The sequence below is a fragment of the Ursus maritimus genome, unplaced genomic scaffold (assembly GCF_017311325.1).
Source record: "Ursus maritimus isolate PB19 unplaced genomic scaffold, ASM1731132v1 scaffold_16, whole genome shotgun sequence".
In the NCBI taxonomy this organism is placed as follows: domain Eukaryota; kingdom Metazoa; phylum Chordata; class Mammalia; order Carnivora; family Ursidae; genus Ursus; species Ursus maritimus.
In genome coordinates, this window is record NW_024424008.1 from 9,230,934 (window position 1) to 9,248,991 (window position 18,058).

An 18,058-nucleotide genomic window follows, 5' to 3' on the forward strand; every position below is an offset into this window, starting at 1 on the left:
GGCTCACGGTGTCTAAACTGTCAAAAGATTAAGCAAGTGCGAACAGAATTAGAAAAAAGGGGGGGATTATAAGCCAAGCGAATACAAATCAGTTTTGGTGGGGAGATGGCTTTAATGTACAGAAACTGATTTAGAAAAGGAGCACGCAGATATTCTGTTCTTACTTCAAAATGAAATCCTTCTTTAAGCGCAATTGCCTTCAAAATTTTGGAAGAGACTGTGGTGGCTAACATATAAACATTCTTCACATCAGCATTTCTTGATGTATTTTTCTTCCAGCAGTCAAACATCCACCATCCAAACAAAGCTGCCAGCTCGTTCCCTGTGAAAACTTTCCAATGACCACTGTAGAGAGAATGAAGATTCAAGTCAAGACCTCTATAACTTCTCATTAAAATTCCTTGACCCTAAGACATACAATTTACCATCCCTCCCACAGGAAAATCCAAAAGCTATCATATGAGATTTTTGAGAAAACATTTAGTACTATTTCTGGCTCACCAGGCGTGAACTTAAGGTGGAAATGGCAGCAATGTCTGTCGAAACTTTATTACACTGTAACTTTTGTTCTCCTACTTAATGAGAGAAAAGTTATAATATGATGTCCTGTCTACGTGAGGACATTAGTCACAACATTATAAGGGCAAAAATACACAGCAATCCAAAGGACCAAGATTAGAAAATGATTATATTGATAAAGCAATCTGTTGGGATATGATGCCATTTTAAAAAATTAATATTTTAGGGGCGCCTGGGTGGCACAGCGGTTAAGCGCCTGCCTTCGGCTCAGGGCGTGATCCCGGCGTTGTGGGATCGAGCCCCACATCAGGCTCCTCTGCTATGAGCCTGCTTCTTCCTCTCCCACTCCCCCTGCTTGTGTTCCCTCTCTCACTGGCTGTCTCTATCTCTGTCAAATAAATAAATAAAATCTTTAAAAAAAAAAAATTAATATTTTAAACAATACTTAAGGACTGAAAAAAGTGCTCACGGTACAATATTAAGTGGGAAACAATCAAGATATAAAAACACATGTAGTATGATAACAATTTTATAAAAACAAATATATCTTAAACGTCTGAGTAGAAAAAACAGAAAGGAAATGTCAAAATATCAACCTAGGGGTTATCTTTGGAGAGTGGATTTACCGGAGATTGATTTTCTTATTTTTTAAAATTATTTCCAATGAGCCTGTAAGACTTAAAATCAGAAACTGTTTTTCAAAGTTTAAGCTCTTAATTAAATTACAGGCTTTACTTACTTCTCCTGAAGTTCAGCCACGGCTAGCCGGTCTGCATCAGGATCTGTGGCTAGCACGATGCGGGCGTTTTCTTTCTCTGCCAGTCTCAAAGAAAGTTCCTGAAACAGTGAGCCAAATCATCAGATTGTATTCCAGATGTTAAATTCAACGTTAACATTCCTAAATGTAGGCACTATGTTAGTCGACATAAATTTTAGGAGGAATACAGTATTTGACTAAATTTAAAATAAGCCTAGAAGTAGGGATATCCACCATAGGGATTTCAAATAAAACAGAAGATACAGCTCCGATAGAATTTAAATTATGTCAACTGAGGTGGTTTCTGCCTTTGCAAGCAATCTCTGACTTGCCAATGGGTTCTATCTATTTGATGAAATTTAATACACTAATAGTAATTTAAATAAAGACAAAAAAATACCAGCACAGATTCTCCTTCTTCGGGATTTGGGCATTTAACGGTAGAAAAGTCTGGATCAGGATCTTTCTGTTCTGGGACTGGAATTGGAGGCTTAAAACCAAACACTTGAAAAGCCAACTGCACATAGTCATGTCCAACCCCATGAAAAGATGTATGTACAAATTTCAAGGGGGTCTTTGAGTTTAATTCCCTGTAAAGGAAATGAATTATTCAATCAATATCATAAAACTTGGTACTTGTGATAGAATTAAAATAACCTATAGAGAAGCAGCTCAAATCTATCTTTCAGGATGGAGGAAGGATACTCAGCAAGCCAGCGGCTTCCTAGCAAAAGTGTTAGCTATTTATGGCATAGTTATGAAAATATGGAAATAGGGCAAAATCAAATTTTAGAGGAAATATCCTAATGTCATATAGAGAATACATATATTTAGCTATAATTTTTAACAGCTTTATTAAGAAGTAATTAATATACTATACAATTCATCTATTTAAAGTGTATAATTCAACAGCTTTCACTATATTCATACAGTTATTCAACCATTACCATAATCAATTTTAGAACATCCTCATTATCCCCAAAAGAAACTACCCCAGAACTGCCATCCCCTAACACTCCCATTCCTCCTAGCCATAGGCAATCACTAATATACCCTCTGTCTGTTTCTGTCTCTATAGATTTGCCTTCTCTGGACATTTTATATAAATGGAATCATACAATATGTGGTCCTTTGTGACTGGCTTCTTTCACTTAGCATGTTTTCAAAGTTTACCCATGTTGTGGTATGTATCAGTATTTCTTTTTATAGCTGAATAATACTTCATTGTATAGATATACCACAGTTTATTTATCCATTCATCAGTTGATGGATAAGTGGGCTATTTCCATCTCTTAACTATGGTGATTGGTACTATTTAGCTATACTTCTAATATAATGAACAATCAACACATTTTTATCCCTCTTTCTTTTCTTTATTTGTTAATCTTATTATATGGCAATGCTATCCTATATTCCCATTTGGATACCTGTGAAAACAGATCTTTTTAAGATCTTCCATGTATCTTCTGCAAATGTCCTGCAGAGGATCTCTCTTCAGTGGGCTGGTATCCACTAAATTATCATTCCAGGAACCATTCCAAGGTTCCACACATTCTTCTATACATTTCAGAATTTCTTTATCATGAGGGGATGTGATCTGAGCACCAGTCTCCCAATAAACCTAGATGATAGGTAAATACAGCTCTAAGTACTTGAAATGTTGGCCAGATATTTTTAGCTACAGTAGAGATATTTGGCTTTATAAAGAAGCACCCCAAATTAATTAAGTAGGAAATATCAACATGGGACTAAGTTAATACCAAAGGTTGTCAATGATAATGATTCCACAGGGACTCTTCAATAAAATGATCATGTATTATTTTCACTTTTAGAAGCATACTTTAATAACAATACAAGGAAAATATATTCGGGGCATCATTATGACAACATATTAATATGCATATGCCATAGTATCTGATCATACTCTAGATCTATAACTATATACTAAAGATAAGCTAAGAAATCATGGATATCCATAAAACTTATCCATAAAAAATACTATAAAATTTTAGCATTAAAGGGGCTCCTGGGTGGCTCAGTCGTTGAGCATCTGCCTTTGGCCCAGGGTGTGATCCCAGGGTCCTGGGATAGAGCCCTGCATTGGGCTCCCTGCTCTGCTGGGAGGCTGCTTCTTCCTCTCCCACTCCCCCTGCTTGTGTTCCCTCTTTCGCTGGCTGTCTCTCTCTCTGTCAAATAAAGAAATAAAATCTTTAAAAAAAATTTTTGGCATTATAAAGTAGTTCTGTAATAAAGAAGAAATTATTTTTCAGATATAAAGTAGAATATCTGTCACACCAGATAAAAGTCTATATCAGGAAAGATAATTGGTATGCTAATTATTATATATACATTTCAGTGTATGTGTTTTCAGTACTTAATGAATGAAAATACATTTCATTAAGCCATCAGTTTGCCAAGTAGCTCGATCAACAAGACATAAGGAACATTTAACCAAAAAAAAGCAGGAAAATGTATTTCTACAATTCATAGGATCTCAACGTTAGAAGGGACTTTTCTTAGAGAATAACTATAATGACTTGTACCATATATATACGACAGACTACCCTCTTTTGCCTCCTGAATGAAGAAAAGAAGAATACATTTGAATATGTACTATGTACTAAGCTCTGTGCCAAACAAGATGGTAGAGTAGATACCTGAAAATTTTCACTCTACAAACACCTTAAAATGTTAGGTAATGTCAGAAAAACATTATCTAAAATGCACAGCTTAGTTCATAAGAAGAAAAGGGAAAACTCCAGGCAATGAGAAAAAAGGAAAACCGGAGTGATAGAAGGCTGTGAGCTGAGGCTGTGACTGCCTGGGGTTTGGGAATTGCCAATTTATCTGGTTTTTGAGTTGTAATGCCCATGGGGCTGGTATGGGATTGGAGACCTGAGACTCCGCCCCCTTACCCCCACCCCCACCATCAGTGGAAATACAGAATAGAAGTTCTGCCCACTACTATAGAAAGGTGTTGAGGAAGCATGTCTGTTCTTCTGGGGTATTAAAAACTTTCAAATCTGAGGTCTCAGTTAACAGAGAAATTGCTCCCAGTCAGTGAAACTCCTGGTTCCTGCAGAAATTAAAAAAATGAAACCAAAAACTGTTCTGAGTGATGTTCCCATATTCCAAGCCACAAAAAAGATTCTATCCATAGGCTCTGAAGGCCTCTAAATGAAAATGTATAAAACGTGAGAAAAAACTCCTAGCCTTTCTCCTTGCCCATCTCTTCTTGCTTCTATATATGGATATGATGCCTAGAGGTACGACCATTATATGACATACACACTTGAAGGAAAGGCCAAAACAACTGAAGGGATGCCAGGCCCAACAAAACTGAGGTACAGAACCCCGCCAGTAGCCACCTACCTCTGGACTTTACTTCAGGTGTAAAAAATAAACTCCTATCAGCTTAAACCATTTTTGTGGGTTTTCCGAACCTGTATCACAAAGTATCCCTATCTGATATAATCACAGAAAAATCCATGCAACAAAATATACCCATGAACAGACTTCAAAAGAAATATGAAGGGGGCGCCTGGGTGGCTCAGTCGGGTAGGCGTTGGACTCTTCGTTTTGGCGCGGGTCATGATCTCAGGGTCATGAGATCGAGCCCCACGCTTTAGATTCTCTCTCTCTCCTTCTCCCTCTGCCCCTCCCCCTACTCATGTGCTCTCTCCCTGCTGAGCAGGGAGCCTGGTTCTCCCTCTCCCTCTGCTCCTCTCTGCTCTGCTCGTGTTCTCTCTCTCTCAAATAAATAACTAAAATCTTTAAAAATAAATAAATAAAATAATCAGGATTTGTTATTTTAAAGATGAATGAGGCAGACCTATCTCCCTATCAATTGACTGATTGAGAGAATGATCTCTAAGACTGTTTCATACTGTCGCGTGAAAAAAGCAAGGTGCAGAACACTCCATATAGTACTTTACCTAGAATGGAAAAAAAAATGTGGGAGTGAGAGTGACAAATACATATATGATTACACGTGCTGGGGGGAAACTAAAACCAGAAACAATATTTGCTTCTGAAAAGGGGTATGGGGTGGGTGGGGGTAGGAATGGGAGAGAGACTTTTTACGTTTAACTTTATACACTGTTTAACCTGTATCCTTTTTACCTTGTGCTTATATTTTAAGGGAAAAAAAAAACCTCTGAGGCTTTCCTATGTGACAAATACGTTCACCCGCAATGAACATCAAAAGAGACTAAGTCCCTTCACCCAGGAGTTTATACTGGGGAAGAGGATTGGAGAAGGTCAAATAAACAAGTCAATAAAGAAACAATTCATCCTAAAGAAAGCAGATAATCAGAGACAGCGATAAGCTCTGCGAAGGAAATAAACAAGATGCTGAGAAAGTCGTTGAGGGAAGCCACTTCAGATAAGGTGGCCTGGGAAGGTCTCTTCAAGGAAATAACATCTGGGCAGGAACCTAGAGGATGAGAATAAATCTGCAGGATGAAGGCGAGAGCAGTGCAAGCAGAGGAAAAAACATTTACAAAGGCTCAGAGATGGGAGGGGGGCTTGGTATACTGGAAAATGAAGGAACAGGAAGAAGCAGGAGTGTGACTAGACGCAGCAAGCACAGGAGAGGAACAAATGGAATGAGGTTGCAAAGGCAGGCAGGACACAGTCCTGCAAACCCCAAGGTAAGGAGTTTGGATTTTATTTGGAGAGTGAGAAGTCACTGCAGAATTTTGAGCAGGGAAGTAGCATGAGCTGTTCATATTTTCAAAGATCATCTGGCTGCTTGGTGGAAAATGGATTTTAGGGAGAACAATGGCAGCGGGGAAGAGACCAGCTAGGATGCTGTGGCTCTGAGAGAAGATGACGATGCTTGAGAATGGTGGAGGTAGAAGAAGTGAGCAGAAGCAAACATATTCCAACACACGCTTTAGATGTAGAATTTGTTATACCTGTTCATGGGTTAAATGTTAGGAGCGAAGGAAAAGGAGTCATCGAGAATAATTTTTGGGTTTTGTTTGGGTGGGTGGTAGTGTCAATTTACAGAGACGGGGAAGACTGGGGGAGGAACACATTTGGGCATGTATGTGAGAGGCTGTGGGGGAATTAAGACCTCTATTCTAGAGACACTAGTTCTGAAATGTCTGCTAGACATCCCAGTGGATATCAAGTAGACAGCTGGATTTAGGAGTCTGAGCTGATGCTCAGGGGAGAGATCTGGGTTCTCAGCTCTCTTTGACAGTTGACTTCTTCCTTCCAATTTTCTTCTTCTGCCTTTGGTTTTGATGGCACTAATCTCTACTGGTCTTTTCCTACTTCCAGCACTTCTTTCTCCCTTCCCTTAAAATTGATACTCCCTAGCGATCCCTTTTGGGCCTGTTTTTTACTATATGCTATCTCTGGGCCACGTATCCAAGTAAAAGACTTCCAAATACCCTTCCATGTTCTAATATGTATGATGGCCCCCAAATCTGTAACTTCAGCCTAGATTTCTCCCCCGAGCAACAGATCTATATATCCAACGGCCTACAGGATGTTGCTACCTGGTTGACCCACAAATACCTCAAACTTAGTATGTCCCAAACTGAATTAATCATGCTTCTTTGCCTTGGAGCATGGTAACACTACCCATTTAGCTAGCCAGGGCCCAAATCTTAAATTAGTATCTTCTTCTCCCCAGTAAAACAGAACTCAGTCTACCTGATGACCTCCCATATAAGAAGAAAAACAAATATAAGGTCATACACTCATCACCCAGGAGCCCCAAACACTGGCTCAGTAATGTGCTGTATCCTCTGTTTGCCATTTTTCTTCTTCTTTTTTTTTTAAAGATTTTATTTTTATTTATTCGACAGAGATAGAGACAGCCAGCGAGAGAGGGAACACAAGCAGGGGGAGTGGGAGAGGAAGAAGCAGGCTCATAGCGGAGGAGCCTGATGTGGGGCTCGATCCCATAACGCCGGGATCACGCCCTGAGCTGAAGGCAGACACTTAACCGCTGTGCCATCCAGGCGCCCCTGTTTGCCATTTTTCACCCTTCTCCACCCTGCTTTCTGCCATGGAGGCTGACGCATCACATGGATCCTATGGCCAACGAGGTTTCCCAGTAGAAGACTGGAGGGAAAGGAGAGTAGGATCAAGGTACTGTTCTCTGGCTCTCCTTCTGCAAACTCCCATTCATTCTTTAGGCTCTCAGTATAATATGACTCCGTTTCTAAAATGGTAGGTAGGGTGGATTTGGGGATAGGTTGGGGCAATCAAGGGCAGTAAGATACTAGAAGCAAAAAGACCACTGAAAAGATTTTCGTAGTTGTACATGTTGAGAAGTAATAATGGTCATTAGGGAAACACATCCTTTGAGGGCTGGCCTTCATGTTTTTATCTGCCTGTCCCCAACACCTAAGCCTGCTCCTCAGAGATGAGAATATACTCAGCACATATTATTTAATAAAAATAAGAACTATGAAATAAGCAAAGATCAGGAGTCCAAGGTTTACCTTGTAGCCATTGTCTTCTTTGCGGTTGTGAGAAGCAGTAATCATCACACCTGCAACTGCTTTGAGCTCCTGAACTGCATATGGCTGAAAAAACAGTAACACCATAATTCTATTTAGCTTTCCAGCTACTTACACATTTGACATAAGAATAACCTTGATTAAATAGCAGGAGAAGACATTAAGACACACATACCCTAAAACTTCAACGATCAACTCCAGATACACTGGGTACGATACAGCTAAAGCCATCTAACTGTTGAGTCACCAATAGCCACCTATTAGACTGAATGGCTTTTTCCTTCTAGTCTAATTTACCTTAGTCCTATAAACTTTTCTTTTTATTTTGTTTACTTAACAGATATTTAATGAACACCTACTATATGCCAGACTCTGGAACTATGAGTGATGAATATAATATTGAAAATGTTAGTGTTGGAAGTTAATTTAGGAATCACCTAAAATCATATTTTACACATTATAAAATCATAAGGGAGAAGATACAAGGGTAGAACAACATAGGTCTACTGACTTCCAATTTGAAGATCTTTAATATATACTCTGTGACTTTTATAACATATATAGGTCAACTCGCCATCTTCTCTCCCAAAGTTAATTCCCAGGTTGGATTTCCCTTTTTCTCTGTATTAGCTATTATTTGTCAGCTTAGGATATCCCCTCTACCCCTTTTACCATCACATCTGATTTCTCTTCTCCTGGCCATAGGGAACAAAAGATCCAGGTCTGACCAGAGTAACTTATTCCCCTGATGATAAGATTCAGAGACTGGCTCATAACCACCCAAGCCTGGTCAGAGTCTTTCCCCAAGAAGTTTCCTTCTTCCACAGCTAGTCAAGGATTGCCTTTTGACTCATGATGATAAAGGGTGTGAATCCAGGATCACTAAAAATGTCTTCCCTACATACTAGAGCAAATCTACCTGTAATGAGAGAGGAAGGCCAACACACAGGAATTGATGGTATTTCAATTGGCAATGCAATGGCAGAATCCTACAGACATGGTCTAGATTTCTGAACCTTCCCTGTTTTCTGTCATTCATTTGAGTGAATTGTTTAGTGAGTCCTTCAATTCTTTGAGCCACTCAATATATTTTCAATGAATCATTAGAATGGTTTATAGAGACATTATCTACTCCTCAAATATCTGGGAAAACTTGCCTATAAAATTATCTGGACCTGCCATTTTTAATTTGAGAAGATTAAAAAAGAAGTACCAGTTGAATTTCTTTAATGGTTACAGGTTTCTTCAGGTTTTCTATTTATCAGTTTTGATGTATCAATTATCCTAGCAAATTGGCCATTTCAACTAAGCTTTCACATTTATTTGCATTACGTTCAGAATACTGTGGTTTTCTTAATCTCAACTGTATGTATTATGCTCCCTTTTAATTTGTCTTATCTTCTTTTCTTAAGCATACTTGCCAAAGGTTTGTCTATTTTTATTAGTCTCTTCAGAGAGTCAACTTTTGCTTTTATTCATGCCCTGCTTTTAAATTTTTTCTATTTAATTAATTTTTTCCTCAGACCGTCACTATTTTCTTTCTTTTACTTTATTTAGATTTAGTCTATTTGGGTTATAACATACTAGGTTAAAGGGTTTTGCTCATTATTTTTTCATCTTCCCTTTTTCTATGACGTTCACTAAGGCTCTATGTTTCCCTTGAAGTTAGGCTTTAGTTACATTCTATAATTTCTGCCATTTATTACTTTCATTGTGGCTCAGTTTCAAAGGCAGGTAGTCCTTGCTTTGCACAGTTCCAATACACACGAATTCCTGGTATCATATTTTAGTTAAGTAACACCCCAAAACACAGTCAACGACACACAGTCTCCCAACAACACATTCAAATTTCAGTTACCATGGTATGTTAACTGCGAGAAACTGCATCAAGTGCAAACTTGCTGGGTCTTCAGTCCACAAAATACTATGTCTCAACAGCCAGCAAAGCATGTAGCTGTGCTGCCTCCTTAACTCCCGGTGATAAATCCATGTGACAGTTTGCAAAAATGGATAATTGAAAGAAGGAACTGGCCAACGACGACGAGAGTGTAGACAAGGAACAAAAGTGACAAGGGCGGAAGGGAAGTTTGAATCAAACATGAATGGATGGGATGTTGACATAGCTGTCATTCAACAGACTCTAGATGTGCAACCGGATGAGCTTTAGTGAGGTGAACATATGGATATAAAGAAGGCATGTGGTGGTGATGAAAAGGATGCAGATGTCCCAGGGGAAGTGATGCTGGCAAATAAACTTCACATTAAAGGAACTCTCAGAGAAAAATCACAATATTGAAAGTACAATGAATAAAGTATGGGAAGCTGATCCAAACTTATAGAGGAATGTGACAAGCCACCAACACATAGAAAGGATGCTCACTCATATTAAGTTATACAACAAAAAGCATGTACTGTTCATACTTTACCTACCTACCTACCTACCTACCTACCTACCTATGTGATCTCTACACCCAATGTGGGGCTCAAACTCACGACCCCGAGTTCAAGAGTCGCATGCTCTTGCAACTGAGCCAGCCACATGCCCCTGTACTGTTTATACTCTTGACAAATTTTTTTTACCAAAAAATAAAACATTTTATTCTCAATGTTTTTGATGTTTTAATTACAGTGTACTAAATAAGTATTAATTTTACTATTTTTTTCTTTTCTTTATACGTTTTTAGCCAAGAACAGGGTATTCTTAATGTTTTGACAAAAAACTTTAAAGTTCACTGAACAGTTAGCAGTTTTCCCACTGATTACTAAGGATCACTGTGCATGGCTTCAGTTTATAGTTATCTTTACAGTCCTACGCTACCATGCAAAGCAAGGACTGTAGTTTCTAATCTTCATTATTATAGCTTCCTTAATCCAGGAATTATTTATCACTATGTTTTAAAAATCCCAAACCTATGGGGTTTTGTTTCTTATCTCTGATCTCGCTGCACTGAGGTACAGGACTATGGCTTGATAAGCAGTTGTCTGGTATTTATTGAAATTTCCTTTATGACCCTGCTTGATAAGAATGAATATCCTACCATTACTGAATACAGTGCTTTCACACACCCCCTATTCAGATCAAGCACGCTAATAAGTGTGTTCAAATCTCTCCTCAGCCATTTTTATCTGCTTGAGAAACCAGTTTCTGAAAGAAGAGTATTAAGATATCATGACCGTGACTGTGGACTTGTCATCTTGTTACAGATCAAGATCTTTGGTGGGTCAACACGTGCTTGTTGAATGAAAAGAAACTCAGAGCAAAATTTGTTTTCCTTCCTTTCATCCTTCATATCACCTAATATAGAACTATAAGCATGACAAGGATTTGAATCCCAGTTGAATTAGGAAATCTTTTTAAGAGCAACAAACTGTATAATCAATAACATGACACACTTACTACAAAAGGTGTAGGAACATATCTTGAGAAAAGGTACACAGGAACATCTTTGGCCAGTAAGACTGCAGCCGTGAGTTTAGCAAGTCTAAAAAAAAAAAGATGGAGATTTCACTTAGTCCTTAGCTTACCATACATTTAAAAACCCAACCTGCCACAAAATAAATGTTTCATATTGTAATTATTCTGAATATATATATATATATATATATAGTTAGTAGCCTAATACAGCCAATTCTTACAATCACTGGTTATCTAGGCTTCATGGGCCAACTTAAAAATGTTAAATAAGATTTTTTAAAAAGGAACTTAAGAAGTAGAACTGATATTTTAATTTCTTCCTTTTCCCTCATTCATCTTTTGATGCCTCCACTAAGAAATAAAACCCGCGAAAGGCAAGAAGAATGGAGGAAAGTGAAATAAGAGACTTTGATAAACAAAAATGCATAATTAACCCCTGGAAAAAAAGCATCACTCTCTCATGATTATCTGTGTGTGAAAATACCCTAAAACGAATTAAATGTGAGTATAATGAGAGAATGCAAGCTATATAATCACTTCTACCCAATGCTGTTGCCAAAATATTAAAATCATAACATAAACTATGATGTCATCCTAAATACTCTGAATATTTAAAAATTTTAATCCTGCCTGTAAGAGCTAAAGCTTTAAAATGCTTCTATTCTAGCTCTAAAATAAACACCAGCATGTGATCACATTTCTATTTGACAGTTTCCTGTTTCAGAAATCCTACTACTAATTTTTTTTAAGGTTTTATTCCAACCCAGCTTAATCTCTGAAACAATTCACACTATACCTTTGGCTGCTGCAGCTGCTAGTTACTTGACCCCGGGTGTCATACCCAACAACAAAGCCTCTCTGCTTGAAGTCTGAGAAACATCTTTCAAGGTATTTGTACATTCCCTGAAGCAGATAAACACAAAAGATTAGTTCCTAATACCTGCATTTTCCACAACTTAAAATCTATTCGCTTTAAGTGTAGTGTGCAGCTTATTGGCTCATAGGGACCTGGCTTCCTGCCTTTATGCTCATGTTTACCAGTGTGGGAACAATACTGTTCAATCCTCAAATGTGAGATGACAAACATTTATTTCCTTGAGTTTCAGACACATTTAATACCACAGAAATATCAGTTAAGTAACTATGAAAGCCAGTATGAGACACAAAACATTAGGGGAAAAAGAGGGGACAAGAGAGTCCGTATGCTACAAGAAAACTGTTAGAAGAATCAAAAGAAATCGTTTCTTGCCTTAAGGCTGTAGACAACAGAATGTTGACCATTTTAGGCCCTGCTAAATCATAAGACCAAAGCCAACCAAAAGATTTGACCTATTTATGACACAAACATTTTATTTTTTTAAATTTTTTATTTTTTTTTAAAGATTTTATTTATTTATTTGACAGAGAGAGAGACAGTGAGAGAGGGAACACAAGCAGGGAGAGTGGGAGAGGGAGAAGCAGGCTTCCCACCAAGGAGGATGCAGGGCTTGATCCCAGGACCCTGGGATAATGACCTGAGCCAAAGGCAGACGCTTAACGACTGACCCACCCAGGCACCCCTGACACAAACATTTTAAATCAGCAACATAAACCTTCATAAGACCTACCTTCCTTCCTTCCTTCCTTCCTTCCTCCCTCCCTCCCTCCCTCCCTCCCTTCCTTCCTTCCCTCTCTCTCCCTCTCTCCTTTCTCTTTCTTTCTTTCTTTCTTTCTTTCTTAGCTCCCCCCCTTTTCTTTCTTTCGATTTTAAGTAACCTCTACAACCCAACATGGGGCTCGAACTCCCAACTCTGAGATCAAGAGTGCACATTTTACCAGCCAGGTGCCCCATTAGAACATTTCTTAAGATGGCTGATCCCATTTGTAATTCTTTAGTTCTAAAATCTCACAGAAAGAAAATTTCATAAATGAGGAAAATCTGCGGTCAATGGTGACAAAAAAAAGAAATGAACTATTTAATATTGAAAATACCATGACAATAAACTAGAACCATTTAAGTATCCTATAAATGATTTGCTAACTTTAATAAATGCTTTCATCTCTAAAAATAATACTTCATATTGTAATAGTCCTTTAAAACCACTTTCACAAATGTTCCCACATTTAATCCTTACAAACCCAGAAAGAAAAACTGAAGATACCTTTTTCTATTTTTGTCTGTCCTTCAACATCTTTTCAAAAAAGAGCAGACAAAGATTGAATCTCCACTTAATGACTTGCCCAAGGCCATTCATTCAACTAAAACTAAGTTGTTCTAATTTACTGCAGACCACTGTATGGCAGGCTCTGCGAAGACACCATGTGGCAGCATCAGGTGAGGCCCCGGTGACTTCTGGACCCCTCTTTCATGGCTCTTTCAAATATAATTATTCTTTCCAGCCGACTCCTGAAAGAGGACTTCAACTACCTCCATTTTGGCCTTCGTTTATATTTTTCTGTTTGATTAAGCTCTTCTTTCCAGCTTATCTCTTAAATCAGGCAAAAAACCCCCGCTGGCAAAGCGTCCTGTGATGGGAACCGAAACTGCCTACCCCTCCAATAATCATGTCAGCAAGACCCTGCATGAGTGACCCCAAGACAATGATCAACCTGACCTTTACTGCCCTCCTGCACATGCCCACTACTTTTGTCCCACACTTTCCTTATATACACTTAGAAGTTTTTTCAGCACTTTTTAAGTACACTGTCTTCCTGGTGTTGGCTGCGCTGAAATAAATTCCTTTCTTGTTTCACCACCACTATGTTTCTTTCCCTGCTTTTGGATTTTGTCAGCAGCAAGCGGCCGAACCTGGTCTGCTTAGGCTCCCCAGAATCAGGTGCTCTTACACTCCTGTGCTCTGGTTACACTCCCTGTGAGTGTGTGTGTGTGTGTGTGTGTGTGTGTCTGTGCACGTGCACGCATGCTTAATATAGCCCATGTTGGTTAGTTTCACCAATTTATTTATTTCTAAAGATGACGTTGTCCTAAAACCTCACAGAACTTCTTACTATTCTCTGGCATAAAAACATATCTTATCTTATTCCCCTATACCTAGATTCTGAAAAGGGCTAGGGCTTAAGAATCAGATTCCATTAGCTTTTCCATTTCACACAATGGAATCGCAACTCCAGGAACAATTTACACTTCCATAGAAATTGATTTTCAAACCTCCTCCAACCCTTTTGGTAAAGTCAAGGAATCTTCCTTTAAAGTGAAAGCTTATGACGAAATGAACTTATTTAAAGAGTGAGCTGATGCATCTCTGGATGAGGAAAAGAAAGGGGACAAGGGTGGGGGGCGTGGCAGGTATCCTACCTATTTAGCCATCTTTTCATGTCTTCTTTCCCATGCCCTGCATTAGCCTTTGCCTTTAGAGAATTCCCTTAGAACAAGGCTAAGAATGATTTACTGTTCAGCAGTATTGATTAGAATTACATATTTATATCTACTGAGCAATTCTCTAGTCCAGAACTATTTTTAGTATATGCTAAATGTGTTTTAGCCTCAAAACTATAGTTCCTTGAAGCAGTGGGAATGATTCACTGGAAAAAGAAGTAATTTGTTTCTAAGTTGCATAAAAATGGGGAGAAATAAATTGTATCATATCATACACTGTCTTAAAGCACTCTCATGGACTATAGGAAACAAACCGAGGGTTGCTGGAGGGCCGGTTGGTAGGGGGATGGGGTTACTGGGTGATGGGCATTAAAGAGGACACTTGATGTGATGAGCACTGGGTGTTATACACAACTGATCAATTACTGAACTCTACATCTGAAACTAAGGATGTACTATATGTTGACTAATTGAATTTAAATTAAAAAAAAAAGAACTCTCATGAATATGGACACTGTCTTAAAGAACTCTCATGGATATGGAAAACCACATTAAAGGGAAATATTTTCAACTACATTTTCCAAATACTCTGGTTAACCTTTATCAATGGCCATATGCCAAAATGAGTAATTCTCTTTCATCTAAGTTTGTTTCTTTGTATTAACTGGAAATGTCAATATCCATTTCCTGATTTCAAATGCAAAGTAACATTGTCAAGAGTTTGACAATGGTCACCAAAAGAATTCTTAATCAGAAAGTTAGTCTATAACTTTGAAGATACACAAATGACTTCTAAAATAAATCTTGTGCCAGACCAAAGGTCAGCATTTATTCCACACTTTTTTTACTTACAAGAAAGTACCTTCCTAGATATAAACTTTGTTTTTATTTATTTATTTATTTTTTTTAGAAAGGCACAACCTAATTTGGAAAGCCAAAAAATAGTGTATACATATTGTACTTTGTAATACTTACCTGTGTTGACTGAATTACTGTAAGGTCATTAATATAGCAAAATCCTGCCCCCATAGCAGAACGAAGTCCTGCAGTCCCGAAAGTCATTCGACAACAAAGACGATCTCGCAGCTCCTTGTTCATTCCATTCCGTAAGAGATTTTCAATCTGCTCTTTTGTTTTGGGATTCTATAAAAAAAAGTATGAAGACTTAATCAGCATCACAAGCAGGGTCCTAATATGAAGCCCTTCTGAGGAACCGGTAAGTATTATGCATATATCACAAGGTTCCAGGCACACTATAAATTCCACAGCGCTACTGATCAATATTTGTATGTATAATAAAACAATACCGGGGGGCGCCTGGGTGGCACAGTGGTTAATCGTCTGCCTTCGGCTCAGGGCGTGATCCCGGCGTGACGGGATCGAGCCCCACATCAGGCTCTTCCGCTATTAGCCTGCTTCTTCCTCTCCCACTCCCCCTGCTTGTGTTCCCTCTCTCACTGGCTGTCTCTCTCTGTCGAATAAATAAATAAAATCTTAAAAAAAATAAATTAAAAAAAAAAAAAAAAAACAATACCGGCCATTTACTGAGTCCCCCAAGGAGCCAGGCCCTTACTGGAGGAGATTTACGTATCTCTAATTGTCATGGCATTTTTTGTAGCAATTTTTGTAAAAAATTCAAGAATTTTTTTTAACACACTGATAAACTTAAAGAGCTATGGATCTAAAGTAAGCTTCTTAGTCATAAAAATAACATTAATTAAATTAGAGTTTATATTAAGTTTTAAAAGAAATATGGAAGCTATCGGGTAAAAGCCATCAACACATGCCTACTGACTACTTCCTAAAGCTCTGCGATTCAAAGTAACCAGATAAGCCTTCCTGCTCTTTAAAGTCACAGTATCTACACTGTGTATCTACACTACTGTATCTACAGTAAAGGTGACCATAAAATGGTCTTAGATATTAAATGTGGACTTAGCTAAGAATGAGAATGAAAATTCAGTCCAAACTTGGCTTGGCAAGCAGGAAACGCCAACATCTGTATTTCAGGATTCTTTGTTTCATGATCACACCTTTTACCTTATTTTCATAAAGCTCAAGGATGCCCCTGACTGAAACAGCACTTCACAAATAATTAACAAACTTCAAATAGAAATGCAATTAAACTTAGAATAAAATATGAATGGAAATTTCCAGTATTTTCTTTTTAAGAGTAAGAGTCAAATATTAACGAAAATAAAGGGAACTACAACTTCTCCCTTCCATACTATATATAGTATGGATTTAGTCCACACTAACGGCTTAGATCTACATCCATAGCCTATACAACGATAATGAATATTCAGAACGATAAACCAAGGCACCTACAAGGTGCTAAATATTAGAGTATATTTGTACTTGCAAAGAAATACAAACATATTAATATATATTTAAACATCTGGTTATAGTGGAATTAAAGTAACCAGAGCACATGCCACAAACTAATGAGAAGCCGTGGAAATTCTGATTAACTGGACTTGTAATCTGCTAAAAATGGATAGACTGTTAAAAAAAAAATAAAAGAAAATATGATATACATATAAAACCTTGACTCAAGGAATAACCCTTTTATAAATGGCACACACTAGCAAACACACAGGCTACATAAAAATATGAATAGCTATATTTTTAAAGGATTTTATGTATTTATTTGAGAGAGAGAGAGAACGCGCAAGGCGCACAAGCAGGCGAGGGGCAGAAGGAGAGGAAGAAGCAGACTCCCTCCTGAGCAGGGAGCCCCACGCAGGGCTCCATTCCAGGACGCTGAGATCCTGACCTGAGCCAAAGGCAGACGCTTAACCAACTGAACCACCCAGGTGTCCCAAAATACGAATAGCTATTAAGAGAAGACTCTAAGCAATAAGATTAGCTGGGCTACTATATATTATTCCAACGTCTAAGATACCACCAGATTTGATATAGAGGTCAAAGAGACTTGAAGAGGGCAAACATTTAAAAACAAGTATAAGAATGGTAAAAATTGAAGACCAAAAAAACCCTCCATTCTGTAGAGGGTACACGGCAGCATCATATAGTTAGTAACACTGAAATGGGGATAGTCCTGGGCACCTGGCTGGCTTAGTTGGAAGAGCATACAACTCTTGATCTCAGGGTCATAAGTTTGAGCCCCACATTGGATACAGAGATCACTAAAATTAAATAAATAAATTTTATTTAAAAAATTGGGAGGGGCGCCTGGGTGGCACAGCGGTTAAGCATCTGCCTTCGGCTCGGGGCGTGATCCCGGCGTTATGGGATCGAGCCCCACATCAGGCTCTTCTGCTAGGAGCCTGCTTCTTCCTCTCCCACTCCCCCTGCTTGTGTTCCCTCTCTCGCTGGCTGTCTCTATCTCTGTCGAATAAATAAATAAAATCTTTAAAACAAAAAAAAAAAATTGGGATAGTCCTTTAAGAGTCTGCAGCCACTATAAAAATTTAAACTGCATATACCTTTTGGCCCATAAATTTCTCTGTCCACAGCAATATCCTCACCCAAACAAAAAGATTTATGCATATAAGAATGTTGATTACAGCATTTTACTGGTAGTAGTATTATTACCATTGTATTGA

At 38.2% G+C, this 18,058-nt stretch overlaps 1 protein-coding gene across 1 annotated transcript in view; it reads right to left on the minus strand.

Annotated features, from left to right (window-relative positions):
• PGM2L1 (phosphoglucomutase 2 like 1) overlaps positions 1-18,058 on the minus strand; it is a 47,740-nt gene that overhangs the window by 13,312 nt on the left and 16,370 nt on the right. The window contains exons 2-9 of the mRNA XM_008707340.2: positions 15,465-15,632; positions 11,970-12,076; positions 11,156-11,240; positions 7,741-7,824; positions 2,704-2,897; positions 1,677-1,866; positions 1,259-1,356; positions 165-345 (exon numbers count right to left, since the gene is read on the minus strand). Of these exons, the coding sequence (XP_008705562.2) occupies positions 165-345; positions 1,259-1,356; positions 1,677-1,866; positions 2,704-2,897; positions 7,741-7,824; positions 11,156-11,240; positions 11,970-12,076; positions 15,465-15,632 (1,107 nt within the window). The remainder of the gene's footprint in view (positions 1-164; positions 346-1,258; positions 1,357-1,676; positions 1,867-2,703; positions 2,898-7,740; positions 7,825-11,155; positions 11,241-11,969; positions 12,077-15,464; positions 15,633-18,058) is intronic.